Source organism: Benincasa hispida, chromosome 4 (assembly GCF_009727055.1).
Source record: "Benincasa hispida cultivar B227 chromosome 4, ASM972705v1, whole genome shotgun sequence".
Classification (NCBI taxonomy): Eukaryota; Viridiplantae; Streptophyta; class Magnoliopsida; order Cucurbitales; family Cucurbitaceae; genus Benincasa; species Benincasa hispida.
The window spans coordinates 17,267,285-17,279,956 of record NC_052352.1 but is presented as its reverse complement, the minus strand read 5'-3'; the positions used below and the strand labels follow the sequence as shown (position 1 = coordinate 17,279,956).

The window sequence follows — 12,672 nt, the reverse complement described above, 5'->3', positions numbered from 1 at the left end:
ATTACAACAAAGATAGTAGCTTTTATTTTTCAAGTAATGATCTTATGATGGATTTGTGGTGGATTTCACATGTTCTTTTACTTCAGTTGGAGAGAGTATTGACAACAATAACGTTAAATTTTCGGCTGTGTCGCTTTTTCTATGGTTTGTGGGGACCTTCATAGTTTTAGGTTTTTTTTTTTTGGGTTTTGGGTGGGTCAAGGAAGGTGAGGGTATTGAAAGATTCATGGTTCTCTGGATTGATCTCCATTTAACTGGAAGTTCTTATTTTTATTATTTCTTCATATTTTCATTCTGGGGTTTGTACTCTGAACATTTATTTGTAATCATATACCAGTGAAAAGTTGTTTCCGGTAAACAAAAAAAGAAAAAAAAAAACAATAATGTTCGTGTTTTATTGTGCTCGTGAGTGATGTCTCCTTTCATAGGTTATGTGAATAATATTGTGTTTGGTTATCTTTCCATGTAAATTAGCAAGGGTATTGCACAATAAAATTTTAAAATTACAATAATAATTAATCAAAATAAGTATAACCCTAGTTCAAACTGCAAGTCTATTTTTAGTAGTTTTGATTTAGTTCAAGTCCTAGTTTCTAGGGAAATTTAAGTATATTCGGTAATAAAGAGTTAGTTTAATTATATTCGGTGTTAGTCGCTAGTTTTTTGATTTGATGTTGTATGTTGTTTTAGCATGTAGATTTGTATTTATAGTGGGAAGTGATTGAATAAAAAAATACGCTTTCCTAATTCTCTCATTAATAAGAATAATAATCCTTTATTTGAGATTGTAGTTTCAAATCTCTATATCTTCACATTAGTTGAAAAGAAAATATAGTTCTTAGAATAATAATTATATTCTTAAAAAATAATTATAAGAGACATCAAATAGAACTTTGGTAAATTAATGATTATATGATATAAATGGTTGATTTTGTAAGGGGATATTTGGGACAATGAGTGGAATAGTGAGTTCGAAGGAATTATGAAGCTTAGAGAGTTCAGAATTGTGAACTCCTGGGGTCCACAATTTAAGTAGTTGATAAGGTATAAAATTGATTTTTTTTTAGTTGTGAGACCCACAAACTACTTGGACCAAAATAAGGAGTAGAGTTCACAACTCATACTTTCCAACTTCTTGGGTCAAACACACAAGTGATTGATGATGACAAAAAAGTTAGTTATGATTTTCTCCCATATTTAGATTATATTTTTTAAAAGATAAATATAGGTGTTATTAGGTGTTATTTGTTAAGGGGACAATTGTGAATATAACAAGTAGACTCAAAGTATTAACAAATATAACACAATACAAAAACATTGTAAATATAGCAAAATTTAGATCCAATTCTTAGATTTTGTTATACTTGCAAATTTTTTAAAATATTGCTATAAACTTAATAATTAATCCTAAAATACTATACACTTAATTATCAATCCTAGTAAACGAGATTACAATTTGGATTAGAATATCTGCTTGTTTTTTAGCATACAAAAAGAAAATAACATAAAAATTAAGAAGGAATCTAGAACTGAGAACAAAGCCATTAATTATTACCTATTAGGGGGTGTTTGGTACGTGATAAAAGAGAGAGTTGAGTTAAGTTGGTAATTAATAATTGGAGAGTTAAATTATCTGTGTTTGTTGTGCAAAGTTAAGTTGAGCTGATAATTATTGTCTGATGCAGTTTTTGTAAATGAGATTGGTTCTTTTTTTCTTCTTTTTATTTTATTTTGTTTTTGTTTTATTATTATTATTTGCTTTGTTGTTGTTGATCAATTTTCAACTATACACCTATTTTCTCAACTCTTTTATGACATAAACGGGAAAATCTCAATTCTTTTTTCTTAATTTGTAAAACATAACAAGTTCTTTTTAAAAACTGTAAAAATTTTAATTCTCTTTAATCTATAAAACGTACCACCAAAATACATGTCATATTGTTGCTCAATTACCTATAAATTGGAATATTGTATGTATGTCTATTAAATCTTGCTAACTTAACACTATTATTTAACATATTGTACACATAAACGTTGAATAACTGAATCGTATACGTGGAACTGAAATTACACATAGAATTGTTACCTTCTATTTCATAATGGTGAGGATGTGATAGTGTACTACATTTACATTGTTCTGAACATCACAAAAATTATATCAAATGGCCAAACATTTGGCCGTTCCAAAAAACAAATCCACAAAATATATGTTTTCGGGTTGAAATATGACAGGCCCGAAACTTGCTCGTTAATAAGCCTCAAACTTGATCAAAAGAAAATTTGTATACATCGAACTACTTCTATTACTACTAAAACGTAGTAATAGTGGTAAGTGCGGGGTCGAACCACAGAGAAGCGAAGAATTAATTTTTTTCGAATTAATTTTGACTGTGGAAAAACAGTAAAAACGAGATTTTGGTTTTTGGTTGAAATTGAAACATGCAAGAAAAATAAATTGCAAATGATAGATGAAACGGTAATTGGTTTATCTAGTTCTCGAATCAAGTAACAATTCAATGTAATTTAAATCATCGTTTTCTATCAATGAATCAGGTCACCGAATTATGCATGCGTAGCTACCTAATTGATGTGAATTAATTAATCTCTACAAAGGTCGACAATCAATTAATTTGAAACCAATCAAGCATCCTAATTAAAAATTAAGGCCAGAAAGACTGTGCCCTAACTAACCAACATGCTCCTAAATTCAATTGGGTTCTTAGTGGCCATAAAGAACTAGAAACACATGCATTAAGATTTAAGATTCAACTATGTTGATTAATTGTCAGGAAAAGCTATATTCAACTAACCAAATATTCTTCAAACCTAAATTAAACATGCAATGCAAAGATTCAAGGTCAGGTTATAAACCTAAACATATACGTGCAACCGATGCTACGGGGGTAAACTCAAAGCATAGACGAACTACTAGGATACATGCGAGCTTGAGATTAACTAGCGATAGAATTACAATCATGATAGGGGCGTCAATCCAACACACAAATGAAATTCGAAATCAAGCAAGATTAAAAAAAACACAATTCCGAATTAAAACATAAAGTTGGGCAGAAAACTCAATGATTAATATTAATGCTTGATCCAAGAACTAAATAAAAGAATTACCTTATCAATTATAGACAAATCAACAATCTAATACACGTTCATTATCCAAAATCAAACTAAAAAATATCCTAATGATACTAAAAATAAATAGGGAAAGGAAGAAATAGGGCCTCTCCTCGACCTCCATTGAAATTCAGCATGTCCTCATTGATTTTCGGCACACTCTGACCTAAATTGGAAGAATTATATTTATAGAAAAAGGGACAGCGTCGCAATGCTATGCGGAGCGTTGCAACGGTGATGCGGCTGGTCTCGAGCATCAGGCACAAAAGTCCAACATTGGGCTGACGTTCATTTGCACGTGTGAGGGTTTCTCCGTTTTCAAAATCGTAGCGTTGCAACGCTGAGGGTGAGTGATAACTGGTAGAAATACACGTTATTACAACTCAAATAAGTAAAACAATGAGAGAATGTGACGATAAAATAAGTAATATCATGTCCGAAAGCACTAAACTGAAAGGAATTGCGATCACAGGCACCCATCGCATAAAAATAGTTAATTTACTTATTTTGTGCAGGAACAATACGATGGCGCATATAAAAGTACGATCCAAAGGAACAAGGCATCAATGCGCTTGAAGATTGCGATCGTGAGAAGTTTCTTAAAAAGGCGGCTGCATAATGATTGCATATCAAGGAACAATGCGATGGCGCATATGCGTTGGCAAGGAACAATGCGACCGCAAGTCATGCGATCGTGGGAAGCTTCTTAAAAAGGTGACAACATAATAAATCATGATGGGACGGAAAGCTGATAATGGTTAAATCCGAATTTAGTTGACAAGCTGTTAAAAGCCACACTGTAGCAAGTACACTCAACTTTCGGTGACCATGAATCGACACATCAGAACAGGGGAATTAATGCCGCCCATCATTGCAATCATTAGCAAGAAAGGCTGTTTCACTTTGAGCTCTATAAATACTGAAGGCCACTAGTGTAAAAGGGTTAACGAGCTTAGGAGTAGAGAATCAGTTAGTCTGTTCACGCATATACTCATACATATACTTAGAAGACAAAGAAGAGCAAAGAGACGAGGAAGTCAAGAGATTATTCCTGGACAGATCGAGAGACTACCGGAAAGCGTTACAAAGGAGAGAGGGCCAACACTTGCGAGAGCAAGAATACACATTTTGAACAGAGTTTGAGTGAACAAGAGCAGTGTAAAAGGCCACGGGAAGCAAGACATTGCTTACCGGGCTTCTTATCTCTCAAATCCATTTGATATTTCGTATTCAGTACTTTATTTACAAAAAATGGAAATCTCATTTCAATCTATGTTCAATCTCTCCATACCACGCATGAGTAGCTAAACTTCTGAATGGGTTAAGAAATACTTAGCTAGCATGACTTAAGATTTACATTTTATGCGATCATCTTGTCTTATGTATGTGTCATTCATCATTTGGACATACTTGAGAGAGTAGTCGAAAGATAGAATCTAGGCTTGAAAAAGTCAGATTAGAATCTAGGCTTGAGAGAGTCGGATTAGAATCGCATAAGCAAGAAATAGAGACTTAGACATAAGCTCTATTGCTATCTACACATCGCATGCACCCTAGAAATATGAATGATTATATGTGGTCACTTTGTTTTATGTTTGCATCATTCATCATCGCATAGACAAGAGTAGAGACTTAGAAATAAGTCCTATCGACTCTTTCGTATACATATCGCATGCGTCCTAGAAATAGGAATAATGGCATTCTGCATTGAGAAATGTAGTACTAATATTTGTGTTTAGCATGATTGCATAGCTTGTGCACAATCTTAGGAAATGTTAGCTAAACCCCTTCATCGCATACTCATTGTAACTCTACGCGTTCATCACTCTGCGTTTAAACTCCATCGCATAGGAAAAACCTTAATCAAAACACCATCCACTTCATTTGTTTTTACTACTGCAAGAGAATCAAAGTGACCGTTGCATATTTACTTAGTAGTCCCTGTCTTCGACCCTGGACTTACCAGAAAACCTAAAAAGGCTTATACTTGGGTATTATTAGGGAAACTTGCATGTTCACCGTATAACACACATCACCGCAAACTCACACCATAACATATCACAATTTTAACGCACCAGTGAGTATTGCAACGCTACCCATTCTATCTTACAACGTTAGGCGAGCGTCAAGACAATGCAAATGCGATGCTAAAGCAAGGGCATTTTGGTCTTTTTGACTCATTTGAAGCCTGGATGCTCAAATCACCTCCAAATTGCTTCAAATTAACCCTGTTCAACTCCAAATTGCCAATTCTACTCATGGCTGCTCGATACCTACAAAAATAAACTAAGATTCGTGGATATTACATGTCAACTTAAATATAAACATTTATTGATGTTTTATATGTATTTTAAGCTTCAGCTTAAGGTTTTATTGATGGTTTTATGTCACGAGCGTCAACAAAACTCAATTTATAATAGTCATAATTTAAAATAATGATCGTCAGAGTGGTTGCCCTCGGAGGTCGACGATGTTGGCCATCAATAGTAGTGGTTGGATGTTGTCGGAGTTGGCAGCAGACAGTGGTTGCCGAAGTTAGTCGTCGGAGGTGGTCACTGAAGTTGAGCAATGAGCTATGAAGCACAGATACTTCATGTGAGGCAACAAATCCGTATCAGACACGTATCGAATACCGATACTTCTAGATACTTCCTAGATACGTATCTGACACGCTATTTGACATATCTATTTCTACACATACCTTTTTTTTTAGAAAAAAAAAAAAAGACAAACAACTCATCCAATCTTTCCCAATCTAAAACTAGGCAACCTATTTAAAAAGCTAACTACTAGAGTCCAAAACTAAAAGGAAAAAAATAAATAAAAGATCAAACCCTAAAATCATCCAATCTTCATCTTCACATTTGATTACCCACAAAATCCACCAAAATATAAACCATTTGGATATCTTCAATAATTAAATGAGGAAGTTTTTCGTTTATCTTCATACTTCTCCCTCTAATCTTCTTCTTCTTCTTTGTAATATGAGTTAGTTTTCTATTGCATTTTATTAACGATTGTACTTCAACATCTTAGATGTTGCATTTTTACTGTATTTTAGTGTTTGTATTCTATTTTATGTCATTGTTATTAACTTGTATGATACATTTATCTATATCTTAGATTTTTTTAAGAAAAGGAAATGTAACTTCAATGTATCAGTATCCTCGTTTTTTAAAAATATATATATTAAAAAAATGGCGTACCCTTAGACGTATCCGTATCTTAGTTTTTTAGAAATTGACGAATCGTTGTATCCGATCGTATCCGTATCTGTGTTTGTGCTTCATAGGCAATGAGGCATTGGTGGTGATGAGGGCTAAATGTACTATTAGTAGACATGGTATAAAATGTCTAGTGACATATAAAGTTGGTCTTCTAACCAATAAGTTCATATATCAACTAATCTCAGCTCATCTCCTCACCCAACACCTAGAGTACATGTACAATGATTTAAGACGTTGATATAAATTATTTCTGAAAAAATTAGAAAAATAAAAAATAAAATAAAAAAAGATATTTAAATAACAGGGGAAAAAACAATTGATTGTAGAAAGAAAAACTGGCCATTTCTGTGGCCATTTCTGTTAACAGTTAATGCCCCAAACTTATTGGGTTTTTTCTTCTTCTTCTTCTTCTTCAATATCAGTCTGTTTCAGAATTCGAAGGCGTGGAGCGAAAAGATGGGCAGTTTGAGGACGGTGTGTAGGCCTCATGCCATGTTTTCTTCCTTCCTGTTTAGCAGCAGATGCCAGTCTATGCCCAGTGTTTCGTTTCGGAACCCTAATAACAAGCGTCGCTTTTCACTTTTCTCTCCCACCTTCAATTCTTCGTCAGGCTTTTCTCGGACCGAGAAGTGGTTCCGTATCAATCAGCGGAGGACGCTGGCCATGGCTTCCAATTGGGCCAACGAAAAATCTCCCTATGAAACTCTCGGTAACTTCCTTTTTCTCTCTCTTTTGGTTCTTTTCTAGCTCTGTGGTTTTCATCATGGAAATCTTCGGTTAGTACTGGGTGAAGAAGTTGGATTGGCCGATTGGGTAAATGGAAGAAATTATGCCGTCACTGAATCTGGACACTTTTGATTTTGTGATAAAATGTTTTGATGATTTCAAGGATATTGTTCTCGATCGTTTAAATTTATGTCATGGAATGCTTTTGCTTTTATGATTTCAAGGATAATGTCTGTTGACTGATTCGGAACTTTTTCATTTGTTCTTTGGTCCAATAAAAACAGAGTTAGAGAGGGATGCTGATGAAGAACAGATAAAGAGTTCCTATAGGCGCTTGGCCAAATTTTATCATCCGGATGGTTTGCTCCTTGCTCAAGTGAAACAATAATGTAGCTTAAAATTTCGCATGATTAAATTCATGAAGTTCTTCACATCTTGAAAAAAAGAAAAATCCTGAGTTGTTCATCAATTCTGAGAAGGAAGGAAAGACAACTCTGCAATTAAAATACTACACCATCTAAGTTAATCACATATTAAACCATTTCTAAACTGAATGGTGAGCTATATATTCCTTTGCCGTTGATATATAATCACTTCCAGTTACTAAATTTATTGGAGTTATGCACGAGAGTGATGAGGGGGTTATCAGCTCCCTCTCCCAAAATGAAATAAAATGAAACAAAGATTGTTATTTATTTAGACCTATGTCTGAATTTATATAGAAGGATCATGACTTTTCAAGTTTTATTTTGTTTTATTGAAGTACTGAGATTATTTTTTGCAACTTCTTGCCGGTGCCATGCTTTGTGGCAATCAGTATTGCCTTTCATACTACCCCCACACCAAAAAACTAGAGAAAACTTGCCTTTTTTGTCTGTGTTTAGTGCATGTGTTTGGTTAAAGAACTTATTTCACTGTAAACTGGGTTCCTTCTTTCTTCAAAGTTTATGATGGTAGAGGAACTCTTGAAGAGGGAGAAACAGCAGAAGTTAGGTTCATTAAGATTCAAGCTGCTTATGAGTTGCTCATAGATGATGAGAAGCGGAGGCAGTATGATGTAGATAACCGAGTTAATCCAATGAAGGTTTGATTTCACTTTATGTTATTAAGTGAATTATAATTTTCAATGGATAGAGAGTAGCTTCATATTTGAATTTCATTTTGTAGAGAGTATTTGGTTGTCGAACAAATTCTCATCTCAGTTGCTTACAAATAGCTTATTCTGCTGATTATTAGGCATCTCAAGCATGGATGGAGTGGCTTATCAAAAAGCGCAAAGCTTTTGATCAACGGGGTGATATGGCAATAGCAGCTTGGGCTGAGCAACAGCAGCGTGAGATGAATCTACGGGCTCGGCGCCTTTCTCGATCAAAGGTGAACAGACCTTTGGTGCTCAGAAATGCACTTGATTATATCCTCTTTACATTTTGAAACCAATTTTGGAAAAGGAACTCGGGAGTTATTTTTTCCCCTCACCTTATCTATCTGTACATTTGATATTTGAAAAGAAAAAAGAACTGAAGTTGGAATTTCGTTATGGAACACACCTTATTTCTGAAGTGGATGTTATTGCAGGTTGATCCAGATGAAGAGAGAAGATTACTGGCAAAAGAAAAGAAGGCGTCAATAGAGTATTTTAACAGCACACTTAAACGACACACACTTGTCTTGAAGAAGAGAGATTTAATGCGAAAAAAAGCAGAGGAGGAAAAGAAGAAGGTAATAAGCCGGCTTTTAGCTGAGGAGGGCCTCGAGCTCGTTACAGATGAGGATGACAACATGTAGATAATAAATTGAATTTATTGGCCTCAAAGAAAAATGCTGCAAATAGCCAATATCATTAGAAGAAACAGAAAGAGGAACAGAGAAAAGTTTCTGCATATAATTCCCTCTAAATTACCTTTAGTATTTATTGTACAGAAGAATTGTATATATACTATTTAGTTTACAGTCTAAAAGAAAGAAAATTGATTCTTGCACATGAAAATATCCACCCTCTCCCCTACGAAAAAACTTACAATTATAAGTAGAATGTGCTTAATGGATAAGAATTTTTATTTTAAGTTACTTTTGCGAAACTACTTTGTAAGCTTCAAGGACTTTGGATTTTTTTTTTTTTAAAAAAAACATTTATAAAACATTTTCAACGTGATGATTTTGAGTATGAAATTCTTGTTAGCATGATATAATACATGTTGAAGGATCCTACTTTTCATTGTAAGGACATATGATGAACTCAATCCAACCATCAATGTATGGTTCCCAAAGAAATACTTGCTCTATTTTAGGGTATTAATTTTAATCTTAGAAAATACTTGATAACATAAAAAGTCAGCTTCAGTAAAAAAAAATTAGAATGGTGTGGATTATTATCACTACATTTAATAACCACATGATTTTTTGTTTTGAAAATGAAGCTTATAAACACTATTTTTACTTAATAAGTTTCTTTGTTTGTTATCCACTTTTTACTAAACCAAGCCAAATTTTGAAAAATAAAAAATAAAAATATAGAATTTTGACAAAAACTTGAAGTGTTATCTCAAGAAATGTGAGACCCACAGTATAAAATTTTAGAAGGAAAAAGTCTAAATTGAAAGGGTTAAACAACATGCAGCGGAAATATCAAGGATCCATAAGCATTCTAATTCACTAATTTTGGCAAAAACTAAAGCATGCTCTTTTTTAAAAAATGAGTTTTCTGAACATACCTTTGAAGAACTCTCCAAGAAAACGTTTGTACACTTTAGGCAGAGTTATGGGACTCAAGAACAGCTTGAAGATATGAAGAAGCAAGATGAGCTCACAGCAATAGATTGAAGAAGATAGTTTCTTCTTCACAGAAATTTTTCTCTCAAAATTCTGCCTTAATCCTTCTCCAATAACTCCAATCTTTCTTATATATATTAGATGAACATGCAAAGAGATGGAGTGCATGACTTGCAGCTCATGTTTGGAGAATCAAAGTAGAGAGGATAATGGCTTTTGTGTGAGCATAAAGATTATGATAATGGAGAAAACTCAATTTCCATTTAGTGCAACCATGCAAAACAATTTTCCATTTTCTTTTAAAACAAAAAAATGATTTTAAATCATTTTAATTCAAAAATTGATTTTCTTAAATTAATTTAAAAAGCTATTAATTTAATATCAAATATTAAATTAATTTTTGCACAATAATCACCGTATTATATTTAAATCATATTTAAATATTTATTTTCTTGTTCCTTTTAATTTGAAGGTTTCAAATTAATTTCTCAAGCTACCCTAAATTATCCATTTACGAGCTAGTAGGGGGACCTCGCGAACCTACAGACCATGGGCTCCAACGATTCGAGATTAATCGGCTAAACTCATTAGTCCGATCTAACCCCCATTCGTTAACTAATGGGACACTCCACTATAGCCCATAGTTGAACTCCAGAAATACAAGTTATTTATGCTGTTTTATGTAGATATTGCGGCAAAAAGAGAGGAAAGTTGCGTCGATAGTATAAAAATTGGCTAAGAAATACGAAAATTATGAAATGTCGTAAACACACCCACTAACACCACTGCGATGGCGAAATAAAATATTCCAGTCTCTATTTTGCAGAAAATAGGTCGCTGCATGCGTTAATGGCTCGAAGACAAAATGTACAACGCATCTACTTTGCATGCGCCCATCAATCAATAACGAAGAGATGATCAACGCAATAACGGCGCATGCGACAATCAATCAAGAGCTTTAGCGATCAATGCATTTCAACCGCATGCGGTAATAAAAAACAACACCGAATGCGGCGATAGATTGAAGATGTGAAGAGCAACGCATTCGCGGGCGATTCTGACAAGTGTACAACTTTTATTGTGCAATTCTAACGAATTGACCATGGAACAGAAAGGAATTTTCCATTATGCCATTGTAGGAATTACCATAATTAGACAGTGGGGACCACAATTTTAAAGAGCCAAGGTCTTGCCTATAAATAGCTTCCTCAAATTCGCTGAAATAGACATAAATATAGACTGAGATACTCATACAAAGATATATTGATACGGGGAGAGAGGCTGGTCTGAAGAGACTTACAGAGTAAATCCGGGAGAACTACGAGACAAGGTCGAAAGGTGAGTCTCCGAGCAAAGAATTCTTCCGATTTCCGAAGCTGAAGCTCTGTGCAAAAGATCAATTCTACCGGGAAAGCAAACCTGAGAGGGAAGCTTTCCTCTCCACCACATCCATATGTTGGCAAGCACAAGTCTCCGATTGGGATCTGTATCAAGACGTTGACACTCTTTCCGTATTTGTTTCTATTCTCTAATTCATCTTCTGTGTTCATCTTCTTTAATCCCTCATTCACAAGCATGTATCAAACGCTTAATTTTAGAATTAAATGTTATCATCGTCATCGTTATCATCTCTCTGTCTCTTTCCATACATTTATCATCCATTTTCTCCATGATGTGTTCTTAATCCCGGGGTAAATAGTGAGAATTAAGCGAGTGAGTTAATCTGTGTCAAAGAATCAATTAAGTTTAGCTAAAGCATGTTGATGGCATCTTCACTTGTGAGAGCAGAAGTGAAGATATTATTCCGCCTATCGAGAGAAGGTTGGAAGAATGCATTAACTAAAGCGGGAAGTATTTCCAGAGATGGAAACAACCTTGTGTTCATCACGTTTATCTCTGTTTCACCATAGACATATGGGAACACGACCGATCACTCAACCTAGGTTAACTCGATCTTAATTCTGAGCTAGCTATGAACTTCTGTTTATTCGGGATTATCCTTTGATCTGCAAACGGTGAGAGTAGTCCAACAGCACTGCTCAATAAGCTTACCATTTTGGGGATACGACCGGATGAATAGCTAGAGACATAGCCTTGCAAGATGAAATTCACTCCTATCCTATTTAGGGTTAGCAGATAGGTTGTTCTCTTAAGTACTGACTCCAAGTCTTGAACAAATGGGGCCCTGCCTTCTCATGATAGAGAAAAGATTTGATTCATAAAAATTATGAATCGGAATTGTTCATTAGAGGATCAGTAGAAACATAAGGAATAAGATGTAGTCACAAGAATAAAACGGTACTTTTGACCTAACTGTGATTATGAACAACCTGTGAAGGATCGATGTAAGGGTGAAAATTAATCTTTTAGCATGTGGACAATATGAATATGAATCATACAAGCTCATGTTCCTGGCAACGGCGCCATAAACTTGTAACGGTAAAAATTAATCTTTCAGCATATGGACAATGTGAATATGAATCATACAAGCTCATGCCCCCGACAACGGTGCCATAAACTTGTAAGGATACAAATGAAGTGTTTTTCTGTGTTATGTTTTGTATCGCTTATACACACTACTGATGGATGAATGTAATACAAGCTCATGTTGCCATAAACTTGTTGACTGTAAAAATGGAATGTTATCTTTATCTATTGCGCTGATGAATGAATGAATGATGATCTATATGCGCTCAAGTGATTTGCGATAAAGACATTTTATGCGATACTATGTTCTAAGTATATGCATTGATAGTGATATGCTCGTAGTATGCGATGAAGTAGTGTGTGTCACAAGTTTCCTTGTGCTGAAACCAAGTATAAT

General features: G+C 34.4%; 1 protein-coding gene across 1 annotated transcript; it reads left to right on the top strand.

The window, feature by feature from the left end:
- The first annotated feature begins 6,667 nt into the window (after window positions 1-6,667).
- Window positions 6,668-9,066, top strand: LOC120076648 (ER-phagy receptor 1). The gene is made up of 5 exons (XM_039030528.1): window positions 6,668-7,062; window positions 7,364-7,438; window positions 8,024-8,163; window positions 8,316-8,453; window positions 8,655-9,066. Exons 1-5 carry the CDS (start codon window positions 6,810-6,812, stop codon window positions 8,862-8,864), a joined length of 816 nt encoding a protein of 271 aa, XP_038886456.1. The 5' UTR covers window positions 6,668-6,809; the 3' UTR covers window positions 8,865-9,066.
- The last annotated feature ends 3,606 nt before the right edge of the window (window positions 9,067-12,672 follow it).

Bases quoted from the DNA above. Each gene is read 5' to 3' on its own strand.
- LOC120076648 (XM_039030528.1), top strand. From the start codon at position 6,810: ATGGGCAGTTTGAGGACGGTGTGTAGGCCTCATGCCATGTTTTCTTCC. The intron at 7,439-8,023 runs GTTTGCTCCTTG...CTTTCTTCAAAG, and splicing joins CAAATTTTATCATCCGGATG to TTTATGATGGTAGAGGAACT. The intron at 8,454-8,654 runs GTGAACAGACCT...ATGTTATTGCAG, and splicing joins GGCGCCTTTCTCGATCAAAG to GTTGATCCAGATGAAGAGAG.